This window comes from Camelina sativa, chromosome 2 (assembly GCF_030686135.1).
Source record: "Camelina sativa cultivar CO46 ecotype springtype chromosome 2, ASM3068613v1".
NCBI lineage: Eukaryota > Viridiplantae > Streptophyta > Magnoliopsida > Brassicales > Brassicaceae > Camelina > Camelina sativa.
The window spans coordinates 175,837-189,856 of record NC_141881.1 but is presented as its reverse complement, the minus strand read 5'-3'; the positions used below and the strand labels follow the sequence as shown (position 1 = coordinate 189,856).

General features: G+C 42.0%; 3 protein-coding genes across 5 annotated transcripts; 2 read left to right on the top strand and 1 right to left on the bottom strand.

Annotated features, from left to right (window-relative positions):
- The first annotated feature begins 1,304 nt into the window (after positions 1 to 1,304).
- LOC104711409 (uncharacterized) lies at positions 1,305 to 3,345 on the top strand. Of its 2 annotated transcripts, none has more exons than XM_010428111.3 (3): positions 1,305 to 2,295; positions 2,512 to 2,773; positions 2,862 to 3,345. In XM_010428111.3, the coding sequence occupies exons 1-3, from the start codon at positions 1,451 to 1,453 to the stop codon at positions 3,030 to 3,032; spliced, it is 1,278 nt and encodes a 425-aa protein (XP_010426413.3). In that variant the 5' UTR covers positions 1,305 to 1,450; the 3' UTR covers positions 3,033 to 3,345. The 2 variants fall into 2 exon arrangements, with proteins under 2 accessions (XP_010426413.3, XP_087334902.1); XM_087478776.1 differs by having other exon boundaries at positions 1,356 to 2,295; positions 2,532 to 2,773.
- A 363-nt stretch (positions 3,346 to 3,708) lies between these two features.
- LOC104711420 (kinesin-like protein KIN-14S) lies at positions 3,709 to 6,296 on the top strand. Its single transcript, XM_010428122.3, has 4 exons — positions 3,709 to 4,363; positions 4,486 to 4,605; positions 5,087 to 5,306; positions 5,712 to 6,296. The coding sequence occupies exons 2-4, from the start codon at positions 4,601 to 4,603 to the stop codon at positions 5,940 to 5,942; spliced, it is 456 nt and encodes a 151-aa protein (XP_010426424.2). The 5' UTR covers positions 3,709 to 4,363; positions 4,486 to 4,600; the 3' UTR covers positions 5,943 to 6,296.
- A 1,995-nt stretch (positions 6,297 to 8,291) lies between these two features.
- Positions 8,292 to 10,327, bottom strand: LOC104711430 (uncharacterized). Of its 2 annotated transcripts, none has more exons than XM_010428134.3 (3): positions 9,342 to 10,327; positions 8,864 to 9,125; positions 8,292 to 8,775 (listed from the first exon to the last, which is right to left on the bottom strand). In XM_010428134.3, the coding sequence occupies exons 1-3, from the start codon at positions 10,184 to 10,186 to the stop codon at positions 8,605 to 8,607; spliced, it is 1,278 nt and encodes a 425-aa protein (XP_010426436.2). In that variant the 5' UTR covers positions 10,187 to 10,327; the 3' UTR covers positions 8,292 to 8,604. The 2 variants fall into 2 exon arrangements, with proteins under 2 accessions (XP_010426436.2, XP_087334906.1); XM_087478780.1 differs by having other exon boundaries at positions 8,864 to 9,105; positions 9,342 to 10,272.
- Between the last annotated feature and the right edge of the window lie 3,693 nt (positions 10,328 to 14,020).

Sequence of the window (14,020 nt, the reverse complement as noted above, 5' to 3'; positions counted from 1 at the left end):
ATTAATTATGAAAGAGTAAAGAAGAGTCATTGGTAGTGAAGTGACGTAAGTGCAGTGGCCAAACGTAAGTCCTTAATGCACAAGGCACCATCACACCAGGGATCGAGTCCTGCTCCCTACAAATGTAGGGATTAGGCTAATGGGCTGGCCTGTTGTGGTCTAGTGGTTGACAAAAAAAAAAGAATCATTGTTAATTTGTTTTAATATTTTCACAAATAATCTTATTTTCTTAAACTTCTGATGAAATGTTATATTTTTTAGTTTTTTGGGAACGTATGTGCGATGTGCCAATAGTTTTACATCATATTTTTTGGTTTTTTGTTAACTGGAATCTTATTTTCTTGTAATTGTTTATATTCTAATATCTTCAATCGTATTTGTACTTCAATTTCTCTCATCATTTATTGTTACAATGGTTAGAGTGGAGATATAAGAAAGGAAAAAATTAGTATTTTTTTACTTAAAAAATAAAAAAAAAATTTCCAATCGCAAACGCTTGCAGGAGACAGCTTTTGGAATTCAGTGATTGGGAGCGATTGAGAGCGGTTGGAAGCGATTGGAAGCGATTTGTGTGATTGGCACTAAACGGTAGCCACCGCTACCTCCCGCAAACGCAGCACTTGTAAAAATATAAGATTTTTGATTCGGTAATTTAGCGTGTGTGAGTATCAGATTTAGAAAAAATATAAGGGGGAGGTATTGGTTTAGGATTTAGAAAGAGTTTTAATGACTTTGTGTTTTTAAAAATCTTGCTGATTTTTTAAATCATAGAAAATTAGAAAGTAAAAATGAAGGATTCTATAAGAGATTGTTTAGGAAGTTATTTTAAATCTTGCTGATTTGTGTTTCCTAATCTTGTAAAATATTTCATAAAATCTTTCAAAATCTTTCTATTTGATGAAAGAGTTTTCATGACTTTTGTTATGAAGGAAATGTTATAAAATCCTAAACCAATAACACAAAATTTGAATTCATTAACAATCCATGATTCTTTTGTTTTAATTGAATAACATAAAACTTTTAATGACTTTATAAGACTCTTAATCCAATAACACTAGATTTATCAAGATTTTAGATAACTTTTTACAAATCCACAACCAATAACACCAAATTTTTAAAGAGTTTTAAAAAGTCTTGATTGAATAACAACATATTTTACATAACTTTTAAAATCATTCAAATTCTTTCTAAATCCTAAACCAATAACCCCCTAAGATTTTTGATTTAATAATTTAGTACTAACAAAATAGTAAAAAAAAAAAAAAAAAAAAAAACGTAAGTAAACTTGGGGGCGAAGGAGGAAAGGGTAAATTCTGAACGTTTTTTTAATTTTATTTTTCTCTTTTCCAGATTTTAGAATTTTTGTTTTCGTCTTGGGGAACTACCTCCTTGCCATCATCATCATCTTTCCTTGGCCCTGACATCGATCAGCCGGATCTCCATTGATGTGATGCATCAGAAGAAATCGGAAGTTCAGATCGGAAAAGAAAGCAGCGGCGTCTCTTCCGATTACAATCCTTCTCCCCCTCTTCTTTTCTTCCCACAGATCGTGTCTCACCACCACCACCGTGATCCATCTATCCCGGCCGCCCCTTACAGGCGTCGCTTCGCTCCTCCTCCTCGTCCTCCCCCTTCATTTTCTCTGCCGCGCTCTCTCCGGCGATTCCCTCTGTTTCTCTTTCTCTTCCCTCTCTCATACTTCCTCTTCTCCCATCCCACTCGCTCCTTCCTTGTCGATTTCCTCTCTGCCTTTGGTTTCTCCGCCGCACTTCTTTTCTCCCTCAATCTCGCCCTCCCTCGGCTCCCTTCGATCCGCTTGTTCCTCGCACGCTCCTTCCTCTCCCCTTCTAGGAGGACGACGACCGCTTTGCCCGTCTTCTGGTCCATCGGCTCTCGCCTTAGATCTGACAAGAGGGGAAGCTCCTCCGGGTGCTGGGTCCAGCTCTATAGCAACGGTGACGTTTACGAGGGAGAGTTCCACAAGGGCAAGTGCTCCGGCTCCGGCGTCTATTACTATTCCATGAGCGGCAGGTATGAAGGTGACTGGCTTGATGGCAAGTACGATGGCTATGGTGTTGAGACCTGGGCCAGAGGCAGCCGTTACATGGGCCAGTATAGTCAGGGCCTTCGCCACGGTTATGGGGTTTACCGATTCTACACTGGAGACATGTTCTCCGGCGAGTGGTCCAGCGGACAGAGTCACGGTTGCGGAGTTCACACCTGCGAAGATGCAAGTCGCTATGTTGGGGAGTTCAAGTGGGGCGTCAAGCATGGTCTTGGTCATTACCACTTCAGGTAACTTGGTTCATTTCGTCAACCAAAACCAAATCTGTCATGTAATTTGTATCTTATATTACTTGGGTCTGCCAACTGTCTCGATTATTAAAACCACATTGCTGGCTGGCTGATTCCCTTTGAGTTGTACAATCTCTCTCGTTAGTTTACAGGTCTATGATTTCCTGACAATTAGAGGTATTTCTGATAGATTCTATCTTGTTTGTTTTTAACTAGGAACGGTGACGTATACGCAGGAGAATACTTTGCTGACAAGATGCATGGATTCGGGGTCTATGGGTTTGCAAATGGTCACCGGTATGAAGGAGCTTGGCATGAAGGTAGGCGGCAAGGGCTGGGCATGTATACATTCAGAAATGGAGAAACACAGTCGGGCCATTGGCAAAATGGGATCCTCGACATTCCAAGCACACAAAATACAACTTTTCCCATATCTCCTGTTGCAGTCAACCATTCCAAAGTGCTTAATGCAGTCCAGGTTTGTCTGTCCCTCCCAATTTATAATAAGAGAGAGCAAGTCTTTGTATACAAGTAGCATTAAGCCATAAACTTTTGTAAATTCACAGGAGGCACGGAGAGCAGCCGAGAAGGCTTATGACGTAGACAAGGTTGATGAGAGAGTTAACAGAGCCGTTGCAGCTGCCAATACAGCTGCCAATGCTGCAAGAGTGGCGGCCTTCAAAGCTGCCCAAAAACAATCTAAAAACATGGACAATTTTCCGATTCCTGTTGTGTGAACCAATTCTACTAGTAGTACACAGGCGAAGGAAAGTCGACAAGCATATTACTCAAGAGACCGTGTTGGGGAAATCAATGCAAAAAAAACCCTGGTTAGCTGGTTCGTTCAAAAGAGATGAATATGATGTCAAGCTCACGGCTCAACTCATATATTGATTTCCTTTCCAAGGCGTGGCAGAGACATATGCTATATATAGCGTGAGATCGTGGATTGTGAATCATGATTCTGACAGACAACTAAGTTGTTTTATGTGTGCCATAAATCCAGTAATTAAACAACAAAATTCGAATGAAGGTATATTTGAAATGCCTTATAATCCGACAACATGGCTTGAGGAAGTGGTGACGTTGAGTCATAGGCCTTGCGGGTTCATCGTTCTTAGGTAGTACTAGCAGCTGAGGTTGTGACCGTGAGTTTATTTTACATTCTTTATTAGGAGAATATCATTTAGTTACAATTTTAATTTTATGTTATATCTTAAGATAGTCCTAGGATCTTAAGATAATTTTATATTTGGTTCGGTTCCGGGTATCTCGGATATAGGAGTTTAGGATAAATTCGGTTCATTTACTATTTTTATTTTGGATTTGGTTCAATTTTGGTTATTTTCGGTTCAGTTCCAAATACCCACAATAATATAACTTTCTTTAAAATTGTTAAATTTAAATAAAAATGTGATAATTTTTTGACAAATATATCTAACATCTTGTGGATATTTAAAATATTTTAATATTTTATATAATATCGATTCAGTTCCGGTTTTAGTTTCGTTTCTTAAACTTTAAACGTTATTCCCTTTTGTAAAGCGTGGCATATTATTATCTTCTTATTTATTATGTGAAATTAGAATAAGTTTTTCTTATGTCATAATTCCTAGATAAACATAGCATTTGGATAGTTTAATGCTAGAACAATATCAGTAGGTTATTTAGCTTCATTTAATAAACACATTATATGATAGAGCTTTAATTTAATTTAGATTTCCATAATTTTAGAGCTTTTGATATATGTATTTTCATAAGCTTTCATTTAGGTTGCCGTTATAATATATGATCACAAAATTAAAACGCATACAAAAGGCTTAGGATCCGTAACCTGCAATTTATCCGGATCCCGATCCGGGTCCATGTTCTCTCTCACGCTCCTCTTTGGGTAATAGACGATACAAAGCTTATTTAGATCCAATGGCTCTTATTTCATCTAAATTCAAATTTTCCCCAATTTTACATACACGCGCTCCTTCTCGCTCTCTCTCGCTCTCTCTTTGATTCAGAATTTTGGGTTCTCACGTTCTTTGGGTTCTTTAGCGCAGTTCCGCCATGGAAGGAGGTATTATGTTCTGTTTCTGTAGTCGTAATTGTGATTTGTTCTTACAGATTCATGATTGATTGTGATTTTTGTTTGATTCATTTTCTTTGATTGTTTCGCTGATCATCTATGGTTTATTCCAGATCAATATCAAGAAATTAGCAACGATGGTGCTTTGTAGCCGTTTCCTCCATACTCCGTCCACCGTTCACACTTCCGGCGCCTTCGTCTATCCAAAATTTACACTTGTCTTAAAACATGAGGTATCTGCTCGATTTCTAGGGTTTTTTAAGATTTACTCAAGAAATTATCAGTATCCTTTGGTGTATGTTTGCTTAATCCACAAATAGGTTTCGATTGATGTATGATCTGTGTATGACCCCTGCGTCACATTTTCTCTAACTAGACTATAGAAAAGCACTTACCTTTAAGTTAATTTACTTCAGGGTTTTTCATTAGTTATATAGGAAGTGGTGTTCTTTGAGATGATGAGAGAGTTGTTTGCACAGATCTTAGAATATTTTTGTATAATGCTTAGAATATATGAAAGCATTGACTTTTGTTTTACTTGTGAAGTTCAATACTGAAAATCTCTACTCTGTGCTAGAAAATTTTATCATATGATGTAATAAGTTAGTCGTAATCTTCACTTTTGGTTGTGTGATTGGGGTGGTATGTTGCACAAAACGACCTCTGAGTAGAATAAGGCAATATCATGTAACTGTTGTATTACCTTGTGTGCAGTCGTAACCCGGAGGTTTTTTGGGCTCAGCGTTCTGATAAGGTTTACCTAACCGTTGCCTTACCTGATGCGAAGGACCTTTCAGTCAAGTGTGAGATATGGTATGACATTACTGATTTGGATGAAACAGAGGAAGAAAGTGAGAATTCAGTAGTTTCTCCTGCCAATGGACAAACGCTTCCAAATTTGCAGAAGATTCTCGACTTTAGTAACAAAATTAAGGTACTCTACTTTCTTTCTCCTCTTCTTTGTTAGTGGTTGGAGTTGGTTGAATAGGTCTCTTGTTCTGTTTCGTGTTCTGTTTCATGTAGTCGTGTCTTTGGTCAAGTAAGTCCGATTGTTTAGGACATTAGTGGATTTGAGTCATTTGTGTAGTTCCTATTTCTTCGCTGTTTCAGTTTGTTTCTCTTTCGTCGTTGTAAGGCTATTTATAGCCGAGTCTTCTTATTCAATGAATTCAATGAATCATCTCTTTCAGTTTAGTTTTCACATTCTTGAATATAAACACTATTACGACAGTTGTGAATTGCAATAGTAAGTGGAGGTTGTTTTAAGTTGAAATATTATTTTGCTTCTGCTAGTGTTATATGTTCACCCTTTTTTTATATCATGTCTTATGTCTTGAAGGATGAACATGCTTTGGTATCGAACCAAGTTAAAGAGACTGTTTTTGCACAGACAAAACCTATAGTTACTTCTGTGCTGGATGGATATAATGTCTGCATATTTGCCTATGGCTGCATATTTGCCTATGGCCAAACTGGCACTAGCAAGACATTTACCATGGAGGGAACACCAGAGAATAGAGGAGTGAACTATAGAACCTTAGAAGAGCTATTTCGCTGTTCAGAAGGCTGAAGTTATCTCATGAATTTTGAGCTATCGGTTAGCATGTTGGACGTTTATGTTGGATATGTTTCTCAAATGGGCTTTTATTCAATTGGGCTTTAATTACCCAACTTTGGTATTGTCGTGTATTGTGTTTTGACAAAGTCTTTCTTCCTCAAAGAAGAAGTTGAGATCGACAGTTTTGCTCTGAGGTCGGTTGTAACTGGCAGAGAGATGACTGAAATCTCGGAGGGGAAGTTTGATTTTCTAGTATAAAGATAAGAGTCCAGCCTTCAATTTCATAGAAGGAAAAGAACTTCTTCTCTTTTCTACTTCTTCGTCTCCTTCTTCTTATAATTTCTGATTTTGAGTTTGAGAGTTTCATCTCTTTTGAATTGAGTGCACAGTTCAATTGAGAGCAGAATAAACCCTGGAGTGAGCCGTCTTGGTTATCTTGCACCGGGATTAGGCGGTTTTCGCTTAAGTGCAGTAGATTCTCTACGGCTCTGCAACTTAAGCATCTTTGTTCTTTCTCTTTTGTTCTGAGTCTGGTTCTGTTTCCAACAATCTTGAGCGAAAAATCTTTGTTGGTTCTATCACGATTCAGAATGCCAAAGAACTCCGCAGTGCCAGATCTGTCAAAGCTTCAACCTTTGGTTGGTTCCAATTACCGTCGATGGTAAAACACCTTAGATCTAATCTCACCCTCTTGGTTTGTTGACAGCATTAAGAACACCAATCTAGAAGGGAATCTATTAAATATATACAATCAAACTAAGACATCCTAACCGATCAAGAACACAAAGTCATCTATCCCATCCCTAGAAACTTTACTACACTACTCGGAAATCATAGCAGGAAACATAAAAACATAAATGAACGAAAATTGCATTGTATTAAACGATAGAGTGGAGAAATAAGAGTACAGGATAAAAATCTAAAGAAATGATAAAAAGATATGAAAATAAATCCTAACAAAAAGTGAAAAGTGTTTTGAGTCGCTCAGTTCTCTCACAGAAGCTCTCGCTCTCTGGTTTGAGGGTCTGCGGCATGCTCGTTTGCGAGGAAGAAGAGGAGGGGTTTATATATGGAAACCCCTTTGACCTAGCTTCCCAGTCCTGCCCGAGTGTCTACTTGATGGGGTACACGAGGATATGGTCGAGTTACTCCTCGGGTAGATCTTCGGGTTGTTCTTCCTGCTCTCGGATCCTCCTCGATCGTGTTGGGGTTCGGACTGTTCTTGCAGCTTGATGGCTCTTTCGGGTACATGCTCGGGTTTGTCCTTGTTTTCCCCATTTTACGTTCTTGAGCACCTGTTTTCATCCAAAGTATGCAAATGCAAAAATGCAACACCCTAAATGGCCTAACACTACAAGAAAACAGGCAATTTACGACTACGATTGGCGACTAAACCTGTAGTCGCCAAATTTAGGGACTATATAGCAACTGTTTAATTACTACGTTACAACTGCTAAAATTTAGTCGTAAGTTAGTCGTTTTTTGCCGACTGAAATGTGTAGTTGGTTCAGTAGTCGTTAATTAGCGACAACTTTATGACTGAAAGACAAGAAAGTAATTTTGTCAGCAAACAGTAGCTAATTTGGCGACTACATGGTGACTACTGCGGCGAGTCGTTAATTTGGCTACTAAAATACGACTACTTTTGTTATCTCTAAATAAAACATTTTTGTTGATATGCAAATGTAACTTTCATAATTTGCAAATGCAGCCTCTCAAGCAGAACAAGTGTGTTATATTCCGTATCCATACATAAAAAAACCGAAGCAAATATAGTTCAATGTTCTAAAGGTGAATCCAAGGGGAAACATTTCTGGAGAATATGTCAACAGTTCAGAGACGACTCTTTTGCAAACCGAAAATGATGATGCTGTATTGATGACTACAATTGAAGATATTGTACTTGACAATTTGGAAGAGTCAGATCACCCAATAAATCTAGATTATGGCGTTGACGATGTGGAACCTGAAGATGAATTCTTGTGTAATTTATCATCTTCGGATGATGAAGAACCAGATGATGAAGAATCCTCCTAATTATGTTTATGTCAAATTTGAGCAATAAATAATATGTAATATAACCTGAATTGTGTTCTAAATAATATGTAATATATCCTGAATTGTGTTCTAAATAATATGTCAAAAATATATATAAAATGTTATGTTTAAAAATATATAAATTAAATATATAAAATGTTATGTTTAATAATATGTAAATTAAAAGGATTATATTCTCCTAATAAAGAATGTAAAATAAACTCACGGTCACAACCTCAGCTGCTAGTACTACCTAAGAACGATGAACCCGCAAGGCCTATGACTCAACGTCACCACTTCCTCAAGCCATGTTGTCGGATTATAAGGCATTTCAAATATACCTTCATTCGAATTTTGTTGTTTAATTACTGGATTTATGGCACACATAAAACAACTTAGTTGTCTGTCAGAATCATGATTCACAATCCACGATCTCACGCTATATATAGCATATGTCTCTGCCACGCCTTGGAAAGGAAATCAATATATGAGTTGAGCCGTGAGCTTGACATCATATTCATCTCTTTTGAACGAACCAGCTAACCAGGGTTTTTTTTGCATTGATTTCCCCAACACGGTCTCTTGAGTAATATGCTTGTCGACTTTCCTTCGCCTGTGTACTACTAGTAGAATTGGTTCACACAACAGGAATCGGAAAATTGTCCATGTTTTTAGATTGTTTTTGGGCAGCTTTGAAGGCCGCCACTCTTGCAGCATTGGCAGCTGTATTGGCAGCTGCAACGGCTCTGTTAACTCTCTCATCAACCTTGTCTACGTCATAAGCCTTCTCGGCTGCTCTCCGTGCCTCCTGTGAATTTACAAAAGTTTATGGCTTAATGCTACTTGTATACAAAGACTTGCTCTCTCTTATTATAAATTGGGAGGGACAGACAAACCTGGACTGCATTAAGCACTTTGGAATGGTTGACTGCAACAGGAGATATGGGAAAAGTTGTATTTTGTGTGCTTGGAATGTCGAGGATCCCATTTTGCCAATGGCCCGACTGTGTTTCTCCATTTCTGAATGTATACATGCCCAGCCCTTGCCGCCTACCTTCATGCCAAGCTCCTTCATACCGGTGACCATTTGCAAACCCATAGACCCCGAATCCATGCATCTTGTCAGCAAAGTATTCTCCTGCGTATACGTCACCGTTCCTAGTTAAAAACAAACAAGATAGAATCTATCAGAAATACCTCTAATTGTCAGGAAATCATAGACCTGTAAACTAACGAGAGAGATTGTACAACTCAAAGGGAATCAGCCAGCCAGCAATGTGGTTTTAATAATCGAGACAGTTGGCAGACCCAAGTAATATAAGATACAAATTACATGACAGATTTGGTTTTGGTTGACGAAATGAACCAAGTTACCTGAAGTGGTAATGACCAAGACCATGCTTGACGCCCCACTTGAACTCCCCAACATAGCGACTTGCATCTTCGCAGGTGTGAACTCCGCAACCGTGACTCTGTCCGCTGGACCACTCGCCGGAGAACATGTCTCCAGTGTAGAATCGGTAAACCCCATAACCGTGGCGAAGGCCCTGACTATACTGGCCCATGTAACGGCTGCCTCTGGCCCAGGTCTCAACACCATAGCCATCGTACTTGCCATCAAGCCAGTCACCTTCATACCTGCCGCTCATGGAATAGTAATAGACGCCGGAGCCGGAGCACTTGCCCTTGTGGAACTCTCCCTCGTAAACGTCACCGTTGCTATAGAGCTGGACCCAGCACCCGGAGGAGCTTCCCCTCTTGTCAGATCTAAGGCGAGAGCCGATGGACCAGAAGACGGGCAAAGCGGTCGTCGTCCTCCTAGAAGGGGAGAGGAAGGAGCGTGCGAGGAACAAGCGGATCGAAGGGAGCCGAGGGAGGGCGAGATTGAGGGAGAAAAGAAGTGCGGCGGAGAAACCAAAGGCAGAGAGGAAATCGACAAGGAAGGAGCGAGTGGGATGGGAGAAGAGGAAGTATGAGAGAGGGAAGAGAAAGAGAAACAGAGGGAATCGCCGGAGAGAGCGCGGCAGAGAAAATGAAGGGGGAGGACGAGGAGGAGGAGCGAAGCGACGCCTGTAAGGGGCGGCCGGGATAGATGGATCACGGTGGTGGTGGTGAGACACGATCTGTGGGAAGAAAAGAAGAGGGGGAGAAGGATTGTAATCGGAAGAGACGCCGCTGCTTTCTTTTCCGATCTGAACTTCCGATTTCTTCTGATGCATCACATCAATGGAGATCCGGCTGATCGATGTCAGGGCCAAGGAAAGATGATGATGATGGCAAGGAGGTAGTTCCCCAAGACGAAAACAAAAATTCTAAAATCTGGAAAAGAGAAAAATAAAATTAAAAAAACGTTCAGAATTTACCCTTTCCTCCTTCGCCCCCAAGTTTACTTACGTTTTTTTTTTTTTTTTTTTTTTTACTATTTTGTTAGTACTAAATTATTAAATCAAAAATCTTATATTTTTTCTAAATCTGATACTCACACACGCTAAATTACCGAATCAAAAATCTTATATTTTTACAAGTGCTGCGTTTGCGGGAGGTAGCGGTGGCTACTGTTTTGAAACAACCCGACCCCTTTTTTTTTCTTTTTAATAATTAAATACAAGATATAATTAAGTATCCCATACTACTTAATTAAACAAACCAACTCACACACGGTAACCAACCAATAATAAACCAACATCCAATTACATGCACAGCGGAAACATACCAATAATACAAAACCAATACAATAACACTTCTATCCAATCTATCCAGCAACCTAACATATCTCTATCCAAGGTTCCATCATAAACAATATAACAAAGACCAACAACACACAAACGAGACCCTAGTTCATCCTCCTCCTCATCGCCATGATTCCACGTCACATACCTGCATACCACAAACAACAATTGAGATGCGTAAGTATTATTATAAATACTTAGTGAGGCCGTCCTCCCATCTACTGGGTTATACACACAAGCATATGAGACCCTCAAGTTTAAGCAAAACAAACAACACACAACAATACATCAAACCAGGAAAACAAGTCTCGGATAAGACCGGTGTCGCCGATGCTATGTCGGCGTCGACCGATGCTTCAAGAACAAGTGCCGACCGATGCTCCTCAGACGGTATCCATCGATGCTACTCAAAACGGTGTCGACCGATGCTCCTCAAAAGTGGTATCGATCGATGCCTCCTCTGCAGACACGATCTGCGCGAAAACCCAGCGACGAACTCCGACTCCAATCAACCCAAAATCGACTCCAATCAAGTCTAACCATCTCGGAATTCACTAGAAATCACACAAACAACGAACCCAAGCAACAAACAACACAAACAGCAAGGAAAACACTCAAACAAGAGAGATCTCATGCTTAGATCAACCATGGTCAAGCACTCACCTCAAGAACAGGAAGATTGGATTGAGAAACGTGGAAAACAACACCTCCAGAAGCTCCCCCTTCGTTTCCAGCAACAGCTAACCCTCCTACAGCCTCAGATCTCTCCAAAAACCCCAAGAACAAACCCAGAAAGTCACATAAACGTTTTCTCCCTTTTCTCTCTTTCTTTCTCTCCAAAAACACAAACGGCGACAAAAGAGACTTTCTGAAACCCTCAGTTCGTCCCCGACACTTAACAAAACGATTAGGGTTTTAATTGAACCAAACCGAACCAATCAGCAATTAAATCAAACCCGACCAAACCGGAAAAACATGGTGTCGATCGATGCCAACAAGGGTGTCGATCGACACCCACACCAAAATTACAAAAATTGGTTCGCGGATGTTACAATTCTCCCCCACCAATAAGGATTCGTCCTCGAATCCCGCAGTACCATCCATCCTCCAAGGACCTCCGTGCCACCGTCAACACGGCCCGCACGTCCCTAGACCGGACTAAACACCATCAGCCAAGGTTTCCCGTGCCACTGTCGCAACAGCCCGCACACCTCCGACTGACCCTCGAGGTCTTCCTCTAGTCATTATACTCACATCAAAAGACACTATTTGCTCACAACTCAGTGCTTCCCCCGTCTGTGGTCGCAACCAACGAATCATGCCGGCTCGCTATCAGGCCAACCGCCTTAAGCTACGGCATCCAGGAAGTCACTCACACACACACTCCCCCCGCTCTCAGGTCGCAACCTTCGAGTCATACCGGCTCACTGCCAGGCCACAGCCTACAGCTACGGTATCCAGGGAGTCTCAAAATCCCGCAAAATCGTCCAATTGTCAAGGACCTCCGTGCCACCGTCAACACGGCCCGCACGTCCCCGACCGGACTAAATACCGTCAGCCAAGGTTTCCCGTGCACTGTCGCAACAGCCCGCACACCTCCGACTGAACCACGAGGTCTCCCTCTAGTCAATATACTCACATCAAAGACACTATTTGCTCACAACTCAGTGCTTCCCCCGTCCGTGGTCGCAACCAACGAATCATGCCGGCTCGCTATCAGGCTAACCGCCTTAAGCTACGACATCCAGGAAGTCACTCACACACACACTCCCCCCGCTCTCAGGTCGCAACCTTCGAGTCATACCGGCTCACTGCCAGGCCACAGCCTACAGCTACGGTATCCAGGGAGTCTCACACGCCCACTCCCCCCGCTCTTGGGTCGCAACCCTCGAGACATACCGGCTCACTGCCGAGCCACGGCTCACAGCTACGGTATCCAGGGAGTCTCACACGCCCACTCCCCCCGCTCTCGGGTCGCAACCCTCGAGACATACCGGTCACTGCCGAGCCACGGCTCACAGCTACGGTATCCAGGGAGTCTCAAAATCCCGCTCTAAGGTCGTCACCCTAAAGCGCGCTCACGGATCGTCATCCGAAGCAAACATACCACTCCCACTCTCTGGCCACAAAGTCCATTGAGCTATCGGTATCACATGAGTTGGGCTCACACTATCCTGAGCAAATAAGTCTGATGTCAACGAGTATCTCCCGACTAGATCTACCTCAACACTTTCCATTTCTGGAAACTTCTATTTTTAGAAACTTTCCATTTATAGCAACCTTCTATTTATGGAAACTTTCCATTTATAGCAACCTTCTATTTATGGAAACTTTCCATTTATAGACTCACGTGCTATTTCCTTTCCAGTGATTTTTCACAAGTCCCAAAACCAAAGAACTCCAACTTTTATTAGAACCTCAAATGCAATAATCGTTTACAACTCCAAATGAAAATACATAATGAAAGAAAGAATACATAAGCTAAAACTAAGCGCCGGAATGGACACCCGGTCCTCCCTTCGGCTGCGCTGCAACCTCCATCATCTGCCTCCTCTTAGGACAGAAAGGCCTGATATGCCCTTCCTCCCCGCAATGATAACACACTCGACGGTACTCCTGCGAATCACCTCCCCTGGCCCCGCTTGCCGACACGTGATCCATGCTCCCGCTCCCATAACCTCTCTGGCCACCTTGGTTCGCCACTGTCGTCTCTTCCCGCTTCCTTTTACGCCTTTGCTCTAACTGCCTATCCTTGTTTGGAATGCTCTGCTCCAATGTCTCCTCTGAACGAACCGCTGGACTGACCACCACTAACTGTGACCTCAAGTCATCCTCTATCCCAGCTGCAACCTCAACCAGCTCCGCCCTCGTGGCATAGCTCCTCACTCTGCACCGTGTCCTCAAATCATCTCGCAAAGCCAGCAAGAACCTCCGCACCTGAGCCGACTCTGGCTCCCAAGCCCGGCCTGCATACCCCACAAGCTGACTGAACTCTGCATCCAGTTCCCGCACTGTACGGTCCCCCTGAGTCAAACCCAAGAACCGTGCCTCCATACGATCAAGAGCCTCCTGAGGAAAATACTTGGAGTTAAACTCCCCCACAAAATCTCCCCAAGACATACCCCGCTGCACCCTCCGTGCTGTCACCGACCTCCACCACACACGAGCATCTCCTGACAAGTAAAACACTGCCAGATCCACCCTGTACCGGTCGGGACACCTAAGCGAAAGGAAAATATCCTCCATCCGCTCTCTCCACTCATCCGCTACACTCGGATCGGTACTTCCTGAGAAATACCCGGCTCCCACATGCCGCAGCTGCTC